Genomic DNA, 23,102 nt, shown 5'->3' on the forward strand with positions numbered 1-23,102 from the left:
AGTGCTAACTTCAACCCCATCGAATACTTTTGACATGAAGTAGAATAGAGATTGCGAGCCAGGTCCATTTATCCAACATCAGTGTCTGAGTTCACAAATGCTCATCTAGATGAATGGGTAAAACTTCCCACAGATACACTCCAAAATGTTGTATAAAGCCTTCCCAGAAGAGTGGAGGCTGTTTTAACTTTTTAACTACAGAAGGAGGAACAACTCCTTATTAATGCTTATAGATATAGAAAGGCATGACTTAAAAGGAACTTGTCACTAGATCCATTGCAGCTCGCTGTGCGACTGCAGCCAGGTATGTCTTTATCTGTAACACTGCTATATTTTAGAGAAAACATTGTTTGAAAAGTTTTGTGCGACGCCCTTCTAGATTTTCTCTGCCCCACTCCCGTTGATTGATAGATACATACATTTAAGAGGTTTGTCAATCAATTGGAGCGGGGCAGTGAAAAGCCAACTGGGGGATGTGCCAGACTAGTCAGGTCTCTCTCTTTTTTCTTATAAATTTCCACATTTTGTTTCACCACTTAAATAAAAAAGAAACTATAAATCTGCGTACTCATACTGACCTGGAGAATAATATTGTCAGGTCAGTCTTACTATATAATGAGCATGGTAAATAAAAAAAAACCCAAAACTATTGTGAAATTGCACTTTTTTCGCAATTTCAACGCACTTGAAATTTTCCCCTGTTTTCCAGTACACTATGTGGTAGAATGAATGGTGTTTTTCAAAAGAACAACTTGTCCCTTAAAAAACAAACCCCCATACGGCTATATTGACTGAAAAATAAAAAACATGGTTCTTGGAAGGAAGGGAGAAAAAAACGAAAAGCATAAAAAGGAAAATGGCCATGGCGTGAAGGGGTTAAAATACTCCTTTACTACAGACACCAAATTTCTTTACAAGCGTCCTTATTTTACAGCATTATTGTATAGTGGAATTATGTAGCACATTTTACTACTTTGATAGCTTTGTGTGGTTTTTACTATAGCGCTAAACTATAACCCATGCTTCTTATTTATTGTAGAAGGGTGTGAAGAACTCAGAAATAGGATCGGGTCAGTAAACGTTTCCTTTCACTAATAATTGCTGGTTATGAGCTCAGAATTATTCAATGCAACAATTTCTGACTTTTTAATTTCTATTTAAATGTTATTTTTCTTAATTCTGTTTTCTATGTCTTCTGTACGTACTCTGCACTATGGTATACTGTATCCACTAAACTGTAATCACTTATTAGCAGAACATATTGAGCAACCGTATGGCAATCATTCTCACTCACTGAATCACAAGTTTGAGGCTCCACTTATAGTTTCAGGTCATGAGAATGGACACCTCTATTTGTGGAATGCTAAGGTAATAGTATTTTATTCTCCAGTTGTATTACATTTGATCTCACCACCTGACATACACATACCTGCTAAATATTAAATGAAAATCTTGGTTTACACTAATCAACCAAACATGAACTCTTCCAGCCCTGTAAGGTCTCTATATTTCATGGGTGGGAGGACATTACATGAACCAGCTTATATGCACAGCCCTCGTATGGCTTCTGCTCTGTAACATCGGCTATGTTCGGAGCTAGCTGTGATTGCAAATGTTTAACCCTTTATATGCAGTGGTCAATAACAAATACGGCATCTTAGGAGTTCCTTCCCTCTGTCAGACCATTGGTGCCACTGTTATGACTTGCCATGGTGGCAGGCAGGGTCGCCAATTCCTAGACAGTCTCTAAAAATATTTTTGTGAAGATGGAGAGCAGGGTCGCACATAGGAATCATGGGGCCCCATAGCAGAAGTTCTAATTGCCCCCCCCCCCAGAAACAAATAATTGTCGGGGTCACAGAAGAGCAGATCTCACAACTTTCCAGCTTTTACATCGTAATTTTCCTCCTGATGAAGTCCCAGATTCCGCTTTCATTGGCTCCATAAAGTATGATGCAAACAAAAGTGCCCCCCGAACACAGTATGATACCCCCATGGTGAATTCCTCCACATGCACAGTATAATGACCCTACTGTACCCCATGTCAACTACCAAAGCAAAGTATGGTGACCCCAACACAGTATGATCCCCCAACTGTGACCCCCTCACAGCTCTCCATGCACTATAATGGGCCTACATACAGTATAATGGCCCGCACTAGCCCTCCAAACAGTATAATGGCCCCCACACAGTATGATGGACCCACACAAACCTTCACACTGTATACTTGCTTGCATACAGTATAATGGACCCCCACATATTATAATGGCCCCACCTAGCCTTCCATATAGTATCATGCGCCCCCCATAACCTTCCATATAGTATAATACACTCCCCATGGTCCTCCATATAATAAAATGCTCCCTCATCATCCTTTATACAATTTAATGCACCCCCCATGGTCCTGCATACGATATAATGCACTCCCCATGGTCCTCCATAGAATATAATGCTCTCCCCATTGTCCTCCATAAAATATAGTGCACTACCCATGGTTCTCCACAAAATATGGTGCACTCCCCATGGTCTTTCATAAAATATAATGCACCCTCCTTGGTCCTCCATATAATTAAATGCTCTCCCCATGGTCCTCCATATAATAAAATGCTTTCCCCACGGTCCATCGTACAATATAACGCACCCCCCATTGTCCTCCATACAATATAATGCACTCCCCCCATGGTCCTCCACACAATATAATGCACCCCCCATACTGTATTATGGCCACCGGTCACTGATTTAAAAAAAATAAATACAGTTCTCACCTCCCCTGGTTCCACCCGATGCTCCAGTCTCTTCAGCGGGTGGTGTGAGGCACTGGACATCTCAGAGCAGCGGGCGCCCGGTAATGACGTCATCGCGCCCGCTGCTCTGAGACGTCAAACGCCGAGGAAGAATGATAGGGGTGGAAGTGTCTGCTGACGCTCCCTCCTCCATCATCATTGCTCGCACTAGGCCCCCCTCCAGCCGTCATCGCGAGCAATGATGATGGATGAGGAAGCGTCAGCAGACGCTTCCACCACCATCATTCTGTGCGGGCGGCCAGGTGTTACTGGGCGGAGGCGGGGCCCGCGGGGGAGAGGGCCCCCCGGCTCAAGGGCCCCATAGCAGTGGCATGACCTGCCGTCATTGGCGGTACGCCAGTAATGGAGAGGCTTGAATAGAATATTATGATTGTAATTATCATCATTTTATGGTTTAGAGTAAATGCTGCCAATGAGTTCATATTAGTATTCTTTGCCTACTAGTTGTACCTAAAGGTATTGTATCTATAGTTTGTAAGTGTAAGCAGCAGTTATAGTTCAGGTATTGAAAGATGTTTTAATCACCCGATGCGAGACAATGTTTCGAGTCTACAGAGCCTTTGTCAAGGCTTTGTAGAGCTAAAATGTTGCAATCGTACGCATCAGCTGATTAAAACGTCTTTCAATTTTAAATACCTGAACTACAAGTGCTGCCTATGCTATCAAATTCTAGATCGCATGATTGATAGGCTTCAGTCTGTAGGCTAGCACCACCTTCTCATTATTTGAGCTTGTACTGCTACTTAATCCACAGTATCTGTCTATCTGTCTGTCTGTCTATCTATCTCATATCTATCTATCTATCTAATATCTATCTATCTATCTCTATATAATATCTATCTATCTAATATCTATCTATCTATCTCTATATAATATCTATCTATCTCTCTAGTTATCTCTCTAGCTATCATCTATTTTGCAAGTTTAAGTTGACTAACATATTGTAGTTATTCTTGCAGGGAGACCTGATAAGCAAAGAGCTACCTTATACAAAGCAGCCTCCTATTTCTCTGACAGTTCTCTGTACAAATAAATCCAGTAATATTATCATAGCTGGTAACAAGGGTAAGTGCATGTTATAGTTTTGTAAGTTACAGTATATATTCCAGGAATATTATATATATGCATGTAGCTAGACTTCATTGTTCAATCATAGAACTAAGCTTTCAATATGCAACTTGTTATGGAATCAGGCTCGGACTGGCCCATAGGGAATAGGGGAATCAACGGGTGGGCCACTGTCCAAATATGGGCCCCCAACTCCACTGTAAGGGCAGTAATTGGCATAATTCACTTGATTCACTCTGTACAGAAAAAACAGGATATCATCATTCATTAACCAAACTACTCAGTTTATTATTATATAGAGATATAGGTAAATTTGTGAACGATGGTAGTGTAATATTTGCATGTAGGTGAAAAGTAGGGCCCCCAAAGTCAATGTTACTGGTGGGTCCTTGGCCCACCAGTCCGACACTGCATGGAATGATAAAAGTATAACACTGTAGCATGATAGCATTTATATGAGGTCACTGACTAGATTTGAGGCAATCCTAGACCCATTTATGATCAACATATTATGTGTGGTCCATTAGTTACATGGCTGAATGAATGAAAAAAAGAGCACATACCTGTAGATTATAATTTGTAAAAGTATATTTAGGGTATTCAAAAGCACATCTCTTTAGACAACTCTATGATATCAACTCACTAATAAAAGCATTATTTCTTCTCCCTTCCTACTGTAGGGGTTCACTCTCTCTGGTAGGCATTAGGCCTTAGGTAGCATTCATACAGGCAATGCGGTTTTGGTCCAAACACATTCAGTTTTTATTACTTTCCACAGTTTGCCCAGCACCAAATAAAAATCATAGACATAAATCCCTAGCCTTGTCCAGGCAATAACTAAACAGAACAGAACCTGGCTACTCATAAACTGCTGTGTTAACCCCAAAAAAACAACCACTGTCCATAGCAACCACTAATACTTGCTGTTCTCTGCACACGGCCCTGAGCAGACTCTTCTTAGAGAGGGATTCTGGCCTGTCTCTCTTCAGTTCCAAGACACATCCAGTCTGGTGCACACAGCCTGTGAATTCACCAGCTAACACATTCGGCTCTGCTCTATCCAACAGACTGAGGGTACGTACCCACAATCCGTAATAGCAGCGATTTGGACACAGCGCATGTGCACTACATCCAAAGTGCTGTGTTGTTCAGTAGAAGCACAGTGGATGGGATTTATAGAAATCCCATGCCCACTGTGCTTTTATTTGCAAAAAGGGTTGATGGAAAAAGGGTTGATACAAAAATTTGGTCACCCTGCATGGTTAGGACCTAGTAGCACCCCCTTTTGAAAGTATCACAGCTTGTAAACACTTTTTGTAGCCAGGCAAGAGTCTTTCAATTCTTGTTTGAGGGATTTTCATCCATTCCTTCTTTGAAAATTCTTCCATTTCTTTGATATTCCTGGATCATCTTGCATGCACTGCTATTTTGAGGTCTAGCCACAGATTTTCAATGATGTTCAGATCAGGGGCTGGGAGGGCCATTGTAAAACCTTCAGCTTCCGCCTTTTGAGGTAGTAGTCTATTGTGTTTTTATGTGTGTTTAGGATCATTATCCATTTGTAGAAGTAAGCTTTTTTGCAGATGTTGTTATGTTTGCTTCAAGAATTTGTTGAAATTGCATTGAATCCATTCTTCCCTCTACCCGTGAAATGTTCCCCGTGCCTTTGGCCCAACAACACAACTAAAAAGCATGATTGATCCACCCTCATGCTTAATGTTTGACAAGATGTTATTTTCCTGAAATTCTGTGCCCTTTTTTTCTCTCCACACATACCTTTGATCATTGTGACCAAAGAGTTCTATTTTAACCTCATCGGTCCACAGGACTGGTTTCCAAAATGCATCAGTCTTGTTTAGATCTTTTGAAGTCAAGCGGGGGTTCTGATTTGCCTCTCTAGCAATCCGATGAGCAGCTCTCACTGAAATTTTGCTTGGTCTTCCAGACCTTATCTTGACCTCCACTGTTCCTGTTAATTGCCATTTCTTAATTACATTTCCAACTAAGGAAAGGACAACTTGAAAACTCTTTGATATTATCTTAGAGCCTTCTCCTGCTTTGTGGGCATCCACCATTTTCATTTTTAGAGTACTAGGCAGCTGCTTAGACCAGGGGTCCTCAAACTTTTTAAACAGGGGGCCAGTTCACTGTCCCTAAGACCATTGGAAGGCCGGAATATAGTTTTTAAAAAAAACCATGAACAAATTCCTATGCACACTGCACATATCTTATTTTGAAGTAAAAAAAAACAATACAGGAGCAAATACAATATTTAAAATGAAGAACAAGTAAAGTTAAATCAACCGGTATTTCAATAGGCAAGTAAATGTCCCCAATAGGCAGGTAAATGTCCCCAATAGGCAGGTAAATGTCCCCAATAGGCAGCATAGGTCCTCAATAGGCAGGTAAATGTCCCCAATTGGCAGCATAGGTCCTCAATGGGGAGGAAATGTCCCCAATAGGCTGCATAGGTCCTTAATGGGCAGGTAAATGGCCCCAATAAGCAGCATAGGTCCTCAATAGGCAGGCTGTTTCTCCTTTATAATGGCCTATGCAGGCTGTTCCCCTCTTATAATGCCCCATGCAGGCTGTTCCCCCCTTATAATGCCCCATGCAGGCTGTTCCCCCCCTTATAATGCCCCATGCAGGATGTCACCCCCCATATAATGCCCCATGCAGGATGTCCCCTTTCTCCCACCATATAATGTCCCATGCAAGATATCACTCCCCTGTCTTTATAATGCCCCATGCAGGATGTCACCCCCCCATATAATGCCCCATGCAGGATATCACTCCCCTGTCTTTATAATGCCCCATGCTGGATGTCACCCCCCATATAATGCCCCATGCAGCATTCAGGATGTCACCCCCCCATATAATGCCCCATGCAGGATATCACTCCCCTGTCGTTATAATGCCCCATTCAGGATGTCACCCCCCCATATAATGCCCCATGCAGCATGTCACTCCCCCATATAATGCCTCATGCAGGATGTCACCCCCCCATATAATGCCCCATGCAGGATGTCATCCCTAATATTATGTCTCATGCCTCCATACATTAAAAAAAAAAAAAATCAAATACTCACCTCACTCCTCCTCACCTGCTGCAGCTGCTCAATTCCGGACGTCAGTGTCGCCGGCCTCATCCCGCTCTGTGCTGCCTGTGATGGCTCAGGGGAGGCCGCGGTGTAAAGATGTCACCGCACCCTCTGACCTGAGACGTCACAGGAAGCGCAGAGCAGGAAGACAGCGGATCTGCAGAGGCATGGGGAGAGGTAAGTATCCGGCTGCTGGGGCCCTGAGCAAGGGGGGGGGAAGGGCGGGCGCAGGCACTGCTCTCCTCCACCCACAGCCCGGAGGGCCGGATAAAAATCCTCCGCGGGCCGCATGTGGCCCGCGGGCCGTAGTTTGAGGCCCCTGGCTTAGACGAACCCATGGCTGCTGTTTAGAAGTTATAGAAGACTCGGTTTTTATAAAGCAGAGAAATTTGTATCATCTGACCTTTCCTAACAATGATGGTGAACAAGCCATAACCCTAACCGGCTAATTAAGGTCTGAAACATTGGTTAAAGTTATCTGAGCTCACAATTCTCCAAGAGTTCCCAAACTTTTGCATTGGCCAATTTTTCTTTTTGTAATTTTTAAAATGCAAAAGAACGAACTTTGTGGGGGCTTGTTTTTTGCGAGATGAGTTGATGTTTTTATATGTACCATTTTGGATTACATAACATTTTTTGATTGTCTTTTTTTTCTATATTTATTTTTTCGTCATTAAGATTGCAGTGATATCAGATTTATATAGAGTTTTTTTTATGTTTTGCATCTTTTGCACACTAAAATCTTTTTTTTATAAACAATAATTTGCTTTTCCATCATCATACTCTGTAACTTTTTTTCTTTTTTTGTCGACAGATCTATACAAGGGCTTGTTTTTTGCAGGACAAGATGACGTTTTTATTTGTACCATTTTTTTTGTATGTGGTTTATTGATTACTCTTTATTCTATGTTTTGTGCGTCAGTATGATGAAAAAGCTATATTTTATTGTTGTGAATTTTATTTATTTTTTTACAGTATTCACCAAACGTGTTAAATAATATGACAGTTTCATAGATTGTTTTGTTCCGGACATGACGCTATCAAATATCTGTTCTTTTTTTCCTTCATTTTTTTTTTGTGAAAAACTGCGTTTTCATTTGCAAAACATTGTTCCTTTTTTGATACTTTCACTTTTATTTTTTAACAGTTTTACAAACTTTAACTTTTTTTTTCGATTTTTTTTTTTACTTTGTCCCAATATGTGACATCAACTTTCCCTGATCTGATCGCTGATTCCGTAGTCTGCAGTGCTTTTGCATTGCAGCGCATTAGTGCTGTCAGTCAGACACAGGCAGGAGGCTTGTCAGGTCCTGCTCAAGGCAGTACCTTACAACGTACCTGGGTGACCCCATGGCCATGTTTTGGCCAGGGGTCACCATGGAGACCATGGCCCAGCGCGATTGCAATTACATTGCGCCGATCGGAGCAGAGAGGGAGATGCCTCCCTCTATAAGCTAATTGATGCTGCTCTCGCTATTGACATGTATGGCAGTTGGCAGGAACGCATTTCCTGCAGATCCGTACATGTAAGGCGAATGTCACGAAGGGGTTAAATAGTGAAGAAATTTCAGAAGTTTGCAAAAAAATGTTTGGTTTTAGCGCACCCAATATTTTTGTATTTTCTCTGTCAAATTACATCTTCTTAAAGAGGACCCATAAGAAAGTAAAAAATGGCCAATTTTTGCTCTTATTTTATTTCTGCTGCTCTCCTGAGTATTCCAATTTTTTATTTTAAATCCACCATATTGTTCCAGATATATGGGCCTTTTTATTTGGTGAAAATTATTATGGTCTTTACCAAGTTGGTAACCGTGCTTAAGAAAATGTCAATCTCGGCTGCCACCAATTTTTGCTACAAATCTTTTGCAGTCACTTAAGAGTTTTTGACCACGTGCCTCCTAAGGAATCTGGTGGCAGCCATTGATAGCTTCCTCTTTTTGCCACATCACGTGGTGTAGCCAGTTTTCCTTTAACATTGAATTTGTGAACTTTATCTCTTTATGTATCCTTTTCCTTGTTTGTGCAATGTAATAATCTCTTCTTTTAACTTTTTAAACCACTCTTTTGACACCTAAGACTATTAAAGAACTGAATGCTAGGGATATTGTGAAGAGGAAAAGGCTAAGATTCTTCAGGAATACTGCCAGAAGCTGGTGTTTAGCTATGTATTATGTTTGTAGCAGGTCATAAGTAGTAAGACACTTGTCATGACAGGGGTTGAAATAATTCTCAGACTGCAGTAGTTATTAAAAGTGGCATTTTGTGTTGATTGGGGCAAATTGTTCTTGTTTAATTGATTTATTGAAAATCACAGTAAGCTTGTAAATTTTGCTAATAAAACTAATTTTCAATGGGGATTGAATAATTTTGATTGCAGCATTACCTATATGCATTATTAGTGCAGTTATGATAGTGGAAAAATGTATAGATTTGTTAGATAAGCAATTCACTATAACATAAATCTGGAATTATTGGCCCCTTCAATAAGCATAGATACAATGTTTAAAATGTTTTTGAATGTAACTTATATTATGTTTCTGATTGCATGCACTCTGGCGCATATACCATTTATAAATAGAGGGCTATATTATAATATGGAGGTTCCTCAACTGTGAAGGTTACCATCAACACCGATCTGAGGTAAGACAGCAATCTCGTATTGTAATTTACGCTCATCCTGATTGGGAAGGTCTACCCGCAAATGAATGTACAAGTAAGTCATATAAGGAAGTGGCCACCAAACAGTGTACCGGCCCCCACATAGCCCTACAAACAAAATAACTGCCCACACATAGCCCAGCAAACAGTATAACGGCCCCCACATAGCCCTGCAAACAGTATAATGGCCCCCACATAGCCCTGCAAACAGTTTAATTCCCCCCACATAACCCTGCAAACAGTATAATGGCCTTACATAGCACTGCAAACAGTATAATGCCCCCCACATAGCACTGAAAACTGTATAATGATCCCCACATAGCCTTCCATATAATATAATGGCCCCACATTGCCTACCATATAATATAATGAGCCACACATAGCCCTTCATATAGCATAATGGCCCCACATTGCCTACCATATAATATAATGAGCTACACATAGCCCTGCATATAGCATAATGGCCCCACATTGCCTACCATATAATATAATGAGCTACACATAGCCTTTCATATAATATAATGGTCCCACAAGTACTCCTTGATCTAAAAAAAATAAATAAAATATTCACCTCTCTGGTCCCCGCTGCTCTGGTCTCCTCAGCGTGTCTCGATACAGCAGGCCCATTGTAGTGACGTCATCATTCCCGCTGCGCTTAGACTTCAGAAGATGCAGAGGGAGAATGATGGAGGAGGGAGCATCACCTGACGCTCCCTCCTCCATCATTGCTTTCAACTACTGTATATTGGTATCCAGGATGCCGAAACAGTTGAAAGTGCGATACTGGGTGGGAGGCGGGTACTGGCACCAGCCCCCCAGACTCACAAGCTTCATTGTGGCTGTGTGGTACCCCACTGCCACCAGTTTAATGCTCAAAACTACATGTAATCTTATGCTAAATGCACTGCTGTGGATGTAGTGGAGATTATGATGTTTTAGGGCCTTGTGTTTTATATAGGGGATACTGAATAAGCTAGAAATTCTGCAATATTGGAGTGCTGATATTTTATTCATCACTCCAATTTTGCACATGTCTATAATGTGGAAAGGCTTTGAGACAGTTTGCATTAGTTATTGCATTATAAAGATAATTTGCACATTGTTCACCTTCAGATGGACCCCCATGACTATCCGCTTACAAGCGGTATAGAATAAGACTGCAGGGAGTGAGTTGGGACACTGTATGGGATTTGGTGTACTCACTGCTGGACCAGGGTTGCTTTTGCTTCATCAACATCCAATTGTACTTGTTGACCACAATTCACAGAAATTGTAGCACCCCCACTGCTTTTAGAGGCACCACTATACAGTCTTAAGTCAGATTGCATCTTGGATACAATAAGTACATGAGGGCTTTGAATTTATCTTAATTACTGGAGCCATACAGTTCCAAAAGTGTGGGACAAAAAGCCATCTGTGCACATTGCATAGATGGCACTGTATAACGATTACCGTCAATGATGTGTGAAAATAGAGCTCCTTCGAAATGAAACTTCTCCCACTTCAAACAGCTAAGCCCCCACTGCTTTTTTCTTTTACTCTTTGGTAATATTTTTATTAATTTAAAAATAATAGAAAATCAGCTGCATTGTGAAGTGATTCATAATCGTTCTTTGTTGCAAGTGATTACTGTCAATCAGAAAAAAGAGAATATTCTTTTTTTTTTTTTATCCAAATGGGATGCTTGGCTCAATGCACCTCATAATCAAATTGCTACTATCTGAATGGATGAGCCATTCAAGCTGCTTTTTTTCATTTTACTATTTATGTATAAGAATTGCACAGTTAAAGCCGGACAGTTTATGTATATGATTTCTACCTAAATAATATCTTTTCCTGCAGACATTAAAGCAGCAGCTTTGTTGGAAGGCCCATACTCTGAAAATAACCAGCTTATATTATGAGGACAGCACAAGTATTGTGATATCTGCATCTGTTGATGGATCTATTAGGTAGCTGAGTTTCATTTATAGCTGAATGATTTTCTTTAAATGGGTTGTCTGAACTATTGATAAAAGTCTGCAGTCAGTCCGTGTGACTGCAGACTTCTGAATACTTACTGCATGCGCATTGCGTGCTGTCAGAAGTGGCGGCCGCAAGAGCTGGTGGTAGCTTCACCACAAGAATGCGATTTATTATTATTATGCTTACTTTTATAGTGCCAATATGTTCTGCAGCGCTTTACAGACATTATCTTCACAGTCCCTATTGGGGCTCCTAATCTAAATTTACTATCAGTATGTCTTTAGAGTGTGGGAGGAAACCAGAGTACCCAGAGGAAACCCACACAAACATGGAGACAACATACAAACCCCTTCTAGATGTTGTCCTTCGTGGAATATGAACCCAGGACCCCAGGGCTGCATTGCTAACCACTGAGCTACCATCCTGTCCAATTTACATACTTCTGGCCACATTCCGACTAGACGTGCTCAGCTTTGCTAATCACTTGCATTGAGCAAGGCCGAGCACGTCTAGTTGGCACGTGACTCCATTTATGCAAATAGCATACTTGCGGTTATGTGAACTCTTGCTCTCTCTGTCAACACCAGAGAATCCTAACAGCATGCAGCCTACAGAATTCTGTAGTCACATAAAGTGACTGCAGACTTTCATCATAAGACCGGATAACCCCTTTAACAATTATATTGTGGTCCTATAACTTACAAAACCTGTAAATGTTTTATCTGCAGACTCTGGCATGCTTCAAATGGACATTACATTGGTTACTTTGGGCAGAGAAGAGCTTATTTGTTAACTGATCACAAGGAATTTATTCTACCATTCGATATACTTGAGATGCCTGTTCAGAGTAAATCAGAAATAAATATGAAGATGAACTATGAATATCCACTTGTCTTTGACAGTGATAGGTATATTGTTTACAAGTAATATGGAAAAAATCTTTCTTGCATTTATAATTAACCATATGATCATTTGGTACAAATGATACTTTTAATGTAATTAACATTGATCAGGAGTTTGGTATACCTGACCCCAGATCATAGATTTTCAGGGCTATGGTTGTATATGTTTAAACATGCATATAACTCTATGAACCGTTAATTTAATATTATTGCATCTTATGGCCAGGAGAATTTATTTTTGCTTTTAAGGCAGATTTTTTTTTTTGCTCTCTTTAGTTCAGCAGTACTAAGTTCTAAAATCTATGTATTTCCCATGATTTTATCCTCTCCTCTTTTTTTGGTTGAACTTGATGGCTATTTCTATTTTTCAAGAATACTAGCCATACCCAATAAATCAAACTCCCAGCATTCTTTTTTTTTTTAAGTACGGTATCTATTTTCTGGGTTTACCATTAGCAATAAAAAAGCATACAATTATGTATGTGTCAGGATCAGTATTCATAGTAGTCAAAATAGATTCAAACAAAATTGATTGAGAACATATTGCATGTCATAACAATAGACTATAAGTAACTAATAGTAGTCAGATGTGACCTGATACTACATGTGCTCCATGCCCATACCCCTTAAACTACAAGGTGTTATGCACACGCCCGGACTGACTGGCGTGTGCGTGATTAGTGAGCCCACTGTGCCATGAACCGGAGAGTGCCTGGAGGGGCGTAACTAGGTATCAACCTGACCCGACCCAGGTTGCACGACGGTTACGACGCCGTGCACCAGGGAGGAACCGAGCAGACGGACCAGGTGCTACTCCAGGTCAGACCCCGGACACGGCTGTTGACCCACACCGGGGAATACAGGAACTGGCAGGTTAGGCTGGCACACTGACAGGGAGTCACTAGCGGGTTGGAGTGCAGGCTGGATAGGGTCGAGTACAGACTGGGACTCAGGAACAGAACCGCAGATGCAATAGACAAGCAGAGCAGAGAGGAACCGCCGGAGCGGTGGGCAAGACAGAGCAGAGAGACACCGCCGGAGCGGTGAGCAAGCAGAGCAGGGCGAAACCGCTGGAGCGGTGAGCAAGGCAGAGCAGGACGAAACCGCGAGTGCGGTGAGCAAAGGCAGAGCAGAGGGAAGACCGCCGGAGCGGTGAGCAAGGCAGAGCAGGCAGGAGCCGCCGGAGCGGTGAGCAAGACAGAGCGTGCAGGAGCCGCCGGAGCGGTGAGCAAGACAGAGCAGGCAGGAGCCGCCGGAGCGGTGATCAAGACAGAGCAGGCAGGAGCCGCCGGAGCGGTGAGCAAAGCAGAGCGGGCAGGAACCGCCGGAGCGGTAAGACAGAGCGGGCAGGAGCCGCCGGAGCGGTGAGCAAGACAGAGCGGAGGGAACAGGGCTCTGTTCACACGGAACAGACTGGAAGGGAAAGGCAGAACCAGATACACACAAGGTACTTGCAATGAAGTATCGAGTGGACTCTAAACTCACAAACGGAAGTACAGCAACAACGAGTAGGAGTTAGGTGCAGGTTCAGACTCGGCAGAAAAAGGGAAGATACGGACATAGAGCAGAACAGGTAACAGGCTAGGAGAGTGTTTAGACAGGAACTGAGTGTTCAGCCAGGAACTGACACTGCAGCAAGACACAGGAGCGAGTCTGGGTATAAGGTCCCCAGAAAGGCAGACAAACAGGCTAGAAGACACAAATAACAGGTCTGGGTATGCGGCCCCAGAGGGCGGGACGAACAGGCTAGGAGCGTGTTCAGACAGGCCTGGAAATACAGCCTCCAGGAAGGCGGACAAGCAGGAAAACAGAACGGGACCTGGCAGATCAGAGGCTAGGAGCTCTCTGAGGGTAAGAGTTGCTCAGGCATCAGCTCCAAGGTGGAGCTGGTTTAAATATCAAGTGACAGACAGCAATAGGCTGGGAACGCATTAGGGGTGTGCCCACGGCAGCTACAAAAAACAGGAAGTGACTGGGCCGCCGCCCTAAGCAGTCAGAACAGAGACAAACAGACAGCATGAAAAGAAGCCAGGCTAGCAGACTGGACTGAAGATCAAGTTTGCGATCTTGCATAGTGGGAGATGGTGCACTATTCAAGCCCGCCGCCAGGTATGTTACACAAGGTGGGCCATTTATATGGATACACCTACATAAAATGGGAATGGTTGGTGATATCAACTTCCTGTTTGTGGCACATTAGTGTATGGGAGGGGGAAAACTTTCCCAGATGGGTGGTGACCATGGTGGCCATTTTGAAGTCAGCCATTTTGGATCCAACTTTATTTTTTTCAATGGGAAGAGAGTCATGTGACACATCAAAATTATTGAGAATTTCATAAGAAAACCAATGGTGTTCTTGGTTTTAACTTAACTTTATTCTTTCATTAGTTATTTACAAGTTTCTCTTTGCTTACAGCCATTGACATGTCATAGAGGTTAACACGTGAGGAGCGGATAAAAATTGTGTTGATGTCTGGTGAACGCAGTACCCGGGTCATTGCAGCAGATTTCAATGCAAAACACCCTACGAGTCCACCCATCTCCCATGCCACAGTTAGCAAACTGCTTGCCAAATTTCGTGAAACAGGTTCAGTGTTGGATTTGCCAAAATGTGGACGCAAGAAAACTGTCACTAATGAAGAAACATCAGTGGCTGTCCTAGCTTCATTCAGCAAGAGCCCACAGCGTAGCACTCGCCGCATGTCACTGGAGAGTGGCATCAGTCGAACATCCCTTCGGCGGATATTAGCTACTCACAAATGGCACCCTTACAAAATCCAGCTGCTGCAGCATCTCAACGAGGATGACCCAGATCGGCGCACTGAATTTGCAGAATGGGCAAAACAAAAATTGGAACAGGACCCTCAGTTTACACAGAACACTATGTTCAGTGATGAGGCAAACTTTTTGTGAATGGTGAAGTTAACAAACAAAACCACCGCTATTGGTCTGACACTAACCCACGGTAGATACAGTAGATCCCTCCAAGACTGTTGGAACACAAAAATTGATGGTATGGTGTGGTATATGGGGTACAAAGATAGTTGGTCCATTCTTCATCAATGGAAACCTCAATGCCACTGGATATCTAAAATTGCTACATGATGATGTGTTGCCCTCTTTATGCACTGAAGATGGCACGTTCCCTGAGTTTTTCCAACAAGATGGTGCACCACCACATTATGGGTGTCAGGTCCGAGCATTCCTACATGAGCAGTTTCCTGGAAAGTGGATTGGTCTTCGTGGGCCAGTTGAATGGCCACCAAGGTCTCCTGATCTGACCCCCTAGACTTTTATCTTTGGGGTCATCTGAAGGCAATTGTCTATGCTGTGAAGGTACGAGATGTGCAGCATCTGAAACAACGGATACTGGAAGCCTGTGCTAGCATTTCTTCTGCGGTGTTGCTATCAGTGTGTCAAGAGTGGGAGAAGAGGGTTGCATTGACAATCCAACACAATAGGCAGCACTTTGAACACATTTTATAAGTGGTCATAAACTTGTAAAAAACTCATGAAAGAATAAAGTTATGTTAAAACCAAACACATCATTGTTTTTCTTATGAAATTCTAAACAAGTTTGATGTGTCACATGACCCTCTTCCCATTGAAAAAAATAAAGTTGGATCCAAAATGGCCGACTTCAAAAGGGCCGCCATGGTCACCACCCATTTGGAAAAGTTTTTCCCCTCCCATATACTAATGTGCCACAAACAGGAAGTTGATATCACCAACCATTCCCATTTTATTTAAGTGTATCCATATAAATGGCCCACCCTGTACAATACTCAAGCAGTCAATGATGTAATGGCAGGTTGAGCATTCAACCATGGGACCCAAATCTGGTGGAATCTGGAGCCCCTCTATCTGAGTAAGGGGGCATTCAGATGAGCCAAGTAACTGTTCATTTTTCAATATGACCATCTAACCCTGGCCTAAATTAGCTTATAGGTTTAGTTCTAAAGGAAATAAAAAATGATTTCATTATTTTGTAGCTTGGCAGTCTCGTAATAGTATTCTCTAAGATATTACAATTTGTTTAAAACATTTTTTTAGATTCAAGTCAACAAGAAAATTTGATCCAGTAATGAACAAAGACTTGAAATATTTTGAAGCTCTTTCTCATCCCAAGGTAGGTGTTCAATCTAAAATATGGGGTATATTGACTATGTTGAAAGATTGACTTAAATTAGTTGATGAACGTACTATATATCTTTTCGAATCCTTTAGTATAAATTTTTATTATAATTTCCTGTTTGGTCAAGATGCTGTCCATCCTTTAATCTCACTTTTTATAAATGTTGAATGAGGCACATCAAAGCTGTCAAAAACTGATAGAAAATTTGGTGCATAACATATTTTTTGGACAGTTAAGATATGTTCCTAGGATAAGCTTTTTGGGGAGTTTTTGATGTTGCAGATTTTCTGCTCCATTTCTGCAACTATTAAATAAAATAGGTTATTTGCGTTTTTTCAAAAATACACAGCGTCAAAAACTCACCAATAAGCCACAAGGCTCCATTCCCATGACAAGCTTTTGGTGAGTTTTTGATGTTGCAGAATTTCTGCACCTGCTGTTTAAATTAGGTTACTTGTGCTTTTTCATTGTGTTTTTGTGTGTTTTTTTTTACATGTGTTTTTATTGCGTTTTTCACACTGCAGTTTTTGGCTCTGTTTGGTTGTCATTCTTTAAATAAAGCTGCTTTGTTCTTGAAACTTCTGGTATTTTGATTTCTCTCAACTTTTCACTCTGAGTTTTCGCAGCTTAAACGCACTAAAAACGCTTGTACGTTTACTTCCTGCGGATTTTCTACATCTAATGTAAGTCTATTGGGAAAATCTGCACATAAAACTGAGAGAAATTGACACACTGCAGATTTGAAAAACGTACCGCAGGTCAGTTTACGCAGCGTAAATAAAAAGCACAGCGTGCATGAGATTTCTATAAATCATCGGTGGAACGTAGCCGTATATACGCACATTATTGAAGAATTTTACGTGTGTTTTTGATGCATTTTTACTTGCGTTTTTTTCCGCAATTCATTTAAATGGGTGAAAAAATGATGAAAGAATTGACACGCTGTATGAGATTTCAGAAATCACATTCACTTTGCTGGTAATGTAAATCGCTGCCTATTTTTTACCTTTGAAAGAATATTAAAAAAAAGCGCAGCAAAACTACTAGATGGGACGGTCTGGCCCGCAAATGCCAGATAAGCCAGTCTGGCCTGTAACACTTTTATCAGTATTGGTATCCTCAGTATGCCGAATCTGTTATAAACTGTAGCGGAGCAGAGAGCCATCGACTCACTGCTCCTTAGCTTAGTGAAGCAGGCCGAAGAAAAATTCCAACCTGCAGCTTGAAAGAGGCTGGTGCCACACATAGAGAACGTCAGGTGGCATGATGGCATGACATCGACCACCTGTGCCGGCCCATAGACTGCAGTGGAGGAGCGTGTGACTACTTGGTGTGAGAACAGGTGAGGTGAGTAGGAGTCGATTTTTATTCTGTAAGCAATCACAGAGGGACTTTATTATTTATACTAGAGGTCATCATCACAAGAAGACACACTTGGAAAGTTGTTATCAAAAGAAGGAGAAGCATGATGGGGGGTAATTAACAAAAGGCAGGGAGGCTCATAGGGGTTCATTATCAAAAAGAGACACACTGGATGGGTCATTATTAAAAGGAGGGGCAGCACACTGGGGGATCATTATTAAAAGGTGGGGAGGTACATGGGGGTGCTTATCCAAAGGAGGGGAGGCACAAGGAGAATTATTATCAAAAGAAGGCACACTAGGGGAGCCATGATCAAGAGGAGTAGAGTCACACAGGATGATTATCAAAAGGCTGGGAGGAACACAGTCACACTGGAGGGTCATTATCAAAAAAAGACGGGTGTAATTAATAAAAGGAGGGACACTGGGGGTCATTATTAAAAAAAAAGGCACAAGCAGTATTATTATTACGGGGCACAGAGGGGCATTATTATTTGTTTCTTATATTGCAGATTTGATGGTGATATTAGTCATGGTACAGAGGTGTTTTGGTAATGATCAGTCTGGTGGCATTATTCCATCATTATGTTGTGGTACAGTATAATAAGGTCATAGCAGGGTGGTATTATTTAATTTATTTAATCTTATATAGCAGTATTATTGCTACTAATGGTCTTGCATTACATCTTGATTTTCTTCAGTTTCATACTTATAATAGAGACCTCCACGAGGGAAGTGTGTGTGTCTATATACAGTACAGACCAAAAGTTTGGACACACCTTCTCATTTAAAGATTTTTCTGTATTTTCATGACTATGAAAATTGTACATTCACACTGAAGGCATCAAAACTATGAATTAACACATGTGGAATTATATACTTAACAAAAAAGTGTGAAACAACTGAAAATATGTCTTATAATCTAGGTTCTTCAAAGTAGCCACCTTTTGCTTTGATGACTGCTTTGCACACTCTTGGCATTCTCTTCATGAGCTTCAAGAGGTAGTCACTGGAAATGGTTTCCACTTCACAGATGTGCCCTGTCAGGTTTAATAAGTGGGATTTCTTGCCTTATAAATGGGGCTGGGACCATCAGTTGTGTTGTGCAGAAGTCTGGTGGATACACAGCTGATAGTTCTACTGAATAGACTGTTAGAATTTGTATTATGGCAAGTAAAAAGCAGCTAAGTAAAGAAAAACGAGTGGCCATCATTACTTAAAGAAATGAAGGTCAGTCAGTCCGAAAAATTGGGAAAACTTTGAAAGTGTCCCCAAGTGCAGTTGCAAAAACCATCAAGTGCTACAAAGAAACTGTCTCACATGAGGACCGCCCCAGGAAAGGAAGACCAAGAGTCACCTCTGCTTCTGAGGATAAGTTTATCCGAGTCACCAGCCTCAGAAATCGCAGGTTAATAGCAGCTCAGATTAGAGACCAGGTCAATGCCACACAGAGTTCTAGCAGCAGACACATCTCTAAAACAACTGTTAAGAGGAGACTTTGTGCAGCAGGCCTTCATGGTAAAATAGCTGCTAGGAAACCACTGCTAAGGACAGGCAACAAGCAGAAGAGACTTGTTTGGGCTAAAGAACACAAGGAATGGACATTAGACCAGTGTAAATCTGTGCTTTGGTCTGATGAGTCCAAATTTGAGATCTTTGGTTCCAACCACAGTGTCTTTGTGCGACGCAGAAAAGGTGAACGGATGGACTCTACATGCCTGGCTCCCACCGTGAAGCATGGAGGAGGTGTGATGGTGGGGGGGGCTCTGCTGGTGACACTGTTGGGGATTTATTCAAAATTGAAGGCATACTGAACCAGCATGGCTACCACAGCATCTTGCAGCGGCATGCTATTCCATCCGGTTTGCGTTTAGTTGGACCATCATTTATTTTTCAACAGGACAATGACCCCAAACACACCTCCAGGCTGTGTAAGGGCTATTTTACCAAGAAGGAGAGTGATGGGGTGCTACGCCAGATGACCTGGCCTCCACAGTCACCAGACCTGAACCCAATCGAGATGGTTTGGGGTGAGCTGGACCGCAGAGTGAAGGCAAAAGGGCCAACAAGTGCTAAGCATCTCTGGGAACTCCTTCAAGATTGTTGGAAGACCATTTCCGGTGACTACCTCTTGAAGCTCATCAAGAGAATGCCAAGAGTGTGCAAAGCAGTCATCAAAGCAAAAGGTGGCTACTTTGAAGAACCTAGAATATAAGACATATTTTAATTTGTTTCACACTTTATTGTTAAGTTTATAATTCCACATGTGTTAATTCATAGTTTTGAAGCCTTCAGTGTGAATGTACAATTTTCATAGTCATGAAAATACAGAAAAATCCTTAAATGAGAAGGTGTGTCCAAACTTTTGGTCTGTACTGTATGTGTGTGTGGCGGGGGTGACTGCATTGGCCCGTGTGCTTTCAAATGCTATAGCTAAATATCAATTGTTATCCAGCGCTGCACATAGGCCATAGGAATCAATAGACTGAAGATGTTTCTATAGTATTGTGTTCTATAGAATGTAAGATGAACTAAAAGTAAACTTTTATTTCTTTCATAAACAGTTTAAACGAAGACCATTGGAGAAGGAAATGCATACATCTAGAGAAAAGAAATCTAATGCATTATTCAAAACAATTCCCATCTACAAGGCAAGCTAAAGAAGAAATGATATGTCTTATGTAGTTTAGTTTGGTAAAAATGAAAAGCTCTAATATACAAGCATTAAAGGGGTTTTCCCACGAACGTAAGTTCATTTTAATCACTAGATCTTGGAATAATAATAACTTGGCTTTGTCTGACCATGTAGGAACACGGTCTGATCATACCACATCTATTGGGCAGGGAAGGAAACAAAAGAGAGTATACAGACATTACAGCAGGGGATCACAGCTGATTCTTTGTGAGGTAAAACATTTCCCTGCCTGGTTTTAAGCAATGTTTTACTTCAAAGAATCAGCTGTGATTCCATGCTGTCCTGTCTGTATACTCTTTTGCTTCCTCCCTTGCCCAGGAGCTGTGGTATGATCAGACCATGTTCCTGTACAGTCAGACACAGGTGATCCTCTGCTGTCCTGTCTGTATACCCTTTTACTTCCTCTCTGCCCAGGAGCTGTGGTATGATCAGACCATGTTCCTGTACAGTCAGACACAGGTGATCCCCTGCTGTAATGTCTGTATACTCTTTTGCTTCCTCCCCTGTCCAGGAGCTGCGGTATGATCAGACTATATTCCTGTACGGTGAGACAAAGCCATTACACAGCACACAGCAGGGGCACATGTATAAGATTATCTCAGCACAGGAACATTTTATTTAAACACATCCAATTGTGGAATTTATTATTATTACAAGATCTGTTGATTAAACTGAACTCTTGTTCTTGGGAAAACCCCTATAAACCCACTCCTAGAGAAGCCCAAATTTGGCAAAATATGATTTGCCAGATTCAAATCAAATAAAGTACTGATAAATGCCATTTATTTTGCTCTGAGGTCTCTCGGACTCAAAGCCTAATAAATGGAGGTGGCGAGGAGCTGTAATGGTGCCGCAGATTCCCACTAGGTCCTCCACTGGCTCACTTTCTCCCTCCAGGTCCAGTCTTCTTTTCCACCTTCACAGTCTTCTTCACTTTCTGGCATCTCAATGCCTGACCAGGCCTCACATGATTTCAATACATGTGTCACCCCTAGTTAGTGCTGGAGGCGCCAAAGAATGAAGACGGAAGAGAAGACCAAAGCTGGAGGTAGAAGGCATGTGAGTGGAGGACCAGGTGGAGAGCTGAATTGCCAAGGTACTGTAGGTGAGGGCCCGATAACACTAGAATGCCACTTTGCTTGATTTGAAATAACTGAAATGCAAGAAATCTGGGTTCTAGCAAATGTAGTAAATTAACTACATTTTAATTTATTAAGTCGTTCTGGCTGCTGAAGTTCCCACCGATTCTGAGAATGGGAGGCCCAAAGTCCCCTGCATTGATGGAGAAGTAGTAAAACTCTTTTACAGTGTGCAAGACAGTGAATGGAGCAGTGGTCACACATACTCACTTTCTCTTCATTTGCACAGGGGAAATTTGGACCCGATTCTCAGGATTGGTGGGGGGAGGGGCGGTCCCAGTGGTGGGATCTCTAGCAATTATACATTGAGTATCCTGTGGGGAGGTGGATAAATGTTGTTTATGGGACAACCCCTTTTCATATTCATTGTGTGAGCATTCCTTGCATGTTCCTATGCTTAAATGGCATTTAATTTATACATTGCCATAAAAATCCCCTAAATGTATATGGTGTTAGAATTAAGATTGATTCAAATCAGGAAATAATATGCTACAGGCGTTTAATATACAGATAGGAACCAGAGAGTATTTTTCTATTTTTTTTTTTTTAACTCAATTTATTGAAAAATGTGTAATAGATCACACACTGCATTGTCAGAGCATTATATAGTTATTCCAGGTATAAAATACAGTAAGCTAAAGTAACATAGGAATTGGAAGGCACATGTAGTTGGTATAGAAGGTACAATTGCAATAATGTCAAAAAATCATAACAGGTCATATAAATATAAGTGTGGAAGCGTCGATCACAAGTTTACAGGTGCTAACATAAGAAGTGATCAAATTCAAATAGGCTAAAAAGAAAAGAAGAATGGAGTGCTATGGGTGCATAAGTCTGATTGACCAGCAATAAGTTAAAGAGGAGCTTTCACCATGTAAAAAGTGCCCATTTTTTCCTCTTAAAGGGAATCTGTCAGTAGGTCTTTGCTATGTAATCTGAAAACAGAATGAGATAGGGATTAAAACACAGATTTCAGGGATGCCTCTCTCATCAAGCTCTGAGGTTTTGTTTACTTACAATGATTGTTTTAGCACCAGGAGCTTATCATTGCTGTGACTAGCTGGTCAGTGAGCCCTGGTCCCACACGCCCCCTCCTGTGATAGGCAGCTCACTGTCTATGGGCTCTGTACATACAGAGCCTGGTGTGGGCAGGGTCAGCTCTCTGACTTCTGCTTCATGCTAAATTTATGAGAAGAAATACTGGGGAGCAAAGAGCACAAAATAGGGTTTTAACCAATTCTCAGAAAGCTGAAGAAATGAATGCACGCTCATCT

The 23,102-nt window shown here is 41.6% G+C and overlaps 1 protein-coding gene across 1 annotated transcript in view; it reads left to right on the forward strand.

Moving 5' to 3' along the window:
* The window catches only part of WDR64 (WD repeat domain 64), an 87,879-nt gene that overhangs the window by 62,273 nt on the left and 2,504 nt on the right, over positions 1 to 23,102 (forward strand). The window contains exons 20-25 of the mRNA XM_073636895.1: positions 3,764 to 3,869; positions 9,552 to 9,613; positions 11,474 to 11,583; positions 12,325 to 12,504; positions 16,552 to 16,627; positions 20,559 to 20,645. Of these exons, the coding sequence (XP_073492996.1) occupies positions 3,764 to 3,869; positions 9,552 to 9,613; positions 11,474 to 11,583; positions 12,325 to 12,504; positions 16,552 to 16,627; positions 20,559 to 20,645 (621 nt within the window). The remainder of the gene's footprint in view (positions 1 to 3,763; positions 3,870 to 9,551; positions 9,614 to 11,473; positions 11,584 to 12,324; positions 12,505 to 16,551; positions 16,628 to 20,558; positions 20,646 to 23,102) is intronic.

Source organism: Phyllobates terribilis, unplaced genomic scaffold (genome assembly GCF_046119375.1).
Source record: "Phyllobates terribilis strain yellow unplaced genomic scaffold, ASM4611937v1 Scaffold_1__5_contigs__length_1240528914, whole genome shotgun sequence".
NCBI classification, from domain to species: Eukaryota; Metazoa; Chordata; class Amphibia; order Anura; family Dendrobatidae; genus Phyllobates; species Phyllobates terribilis.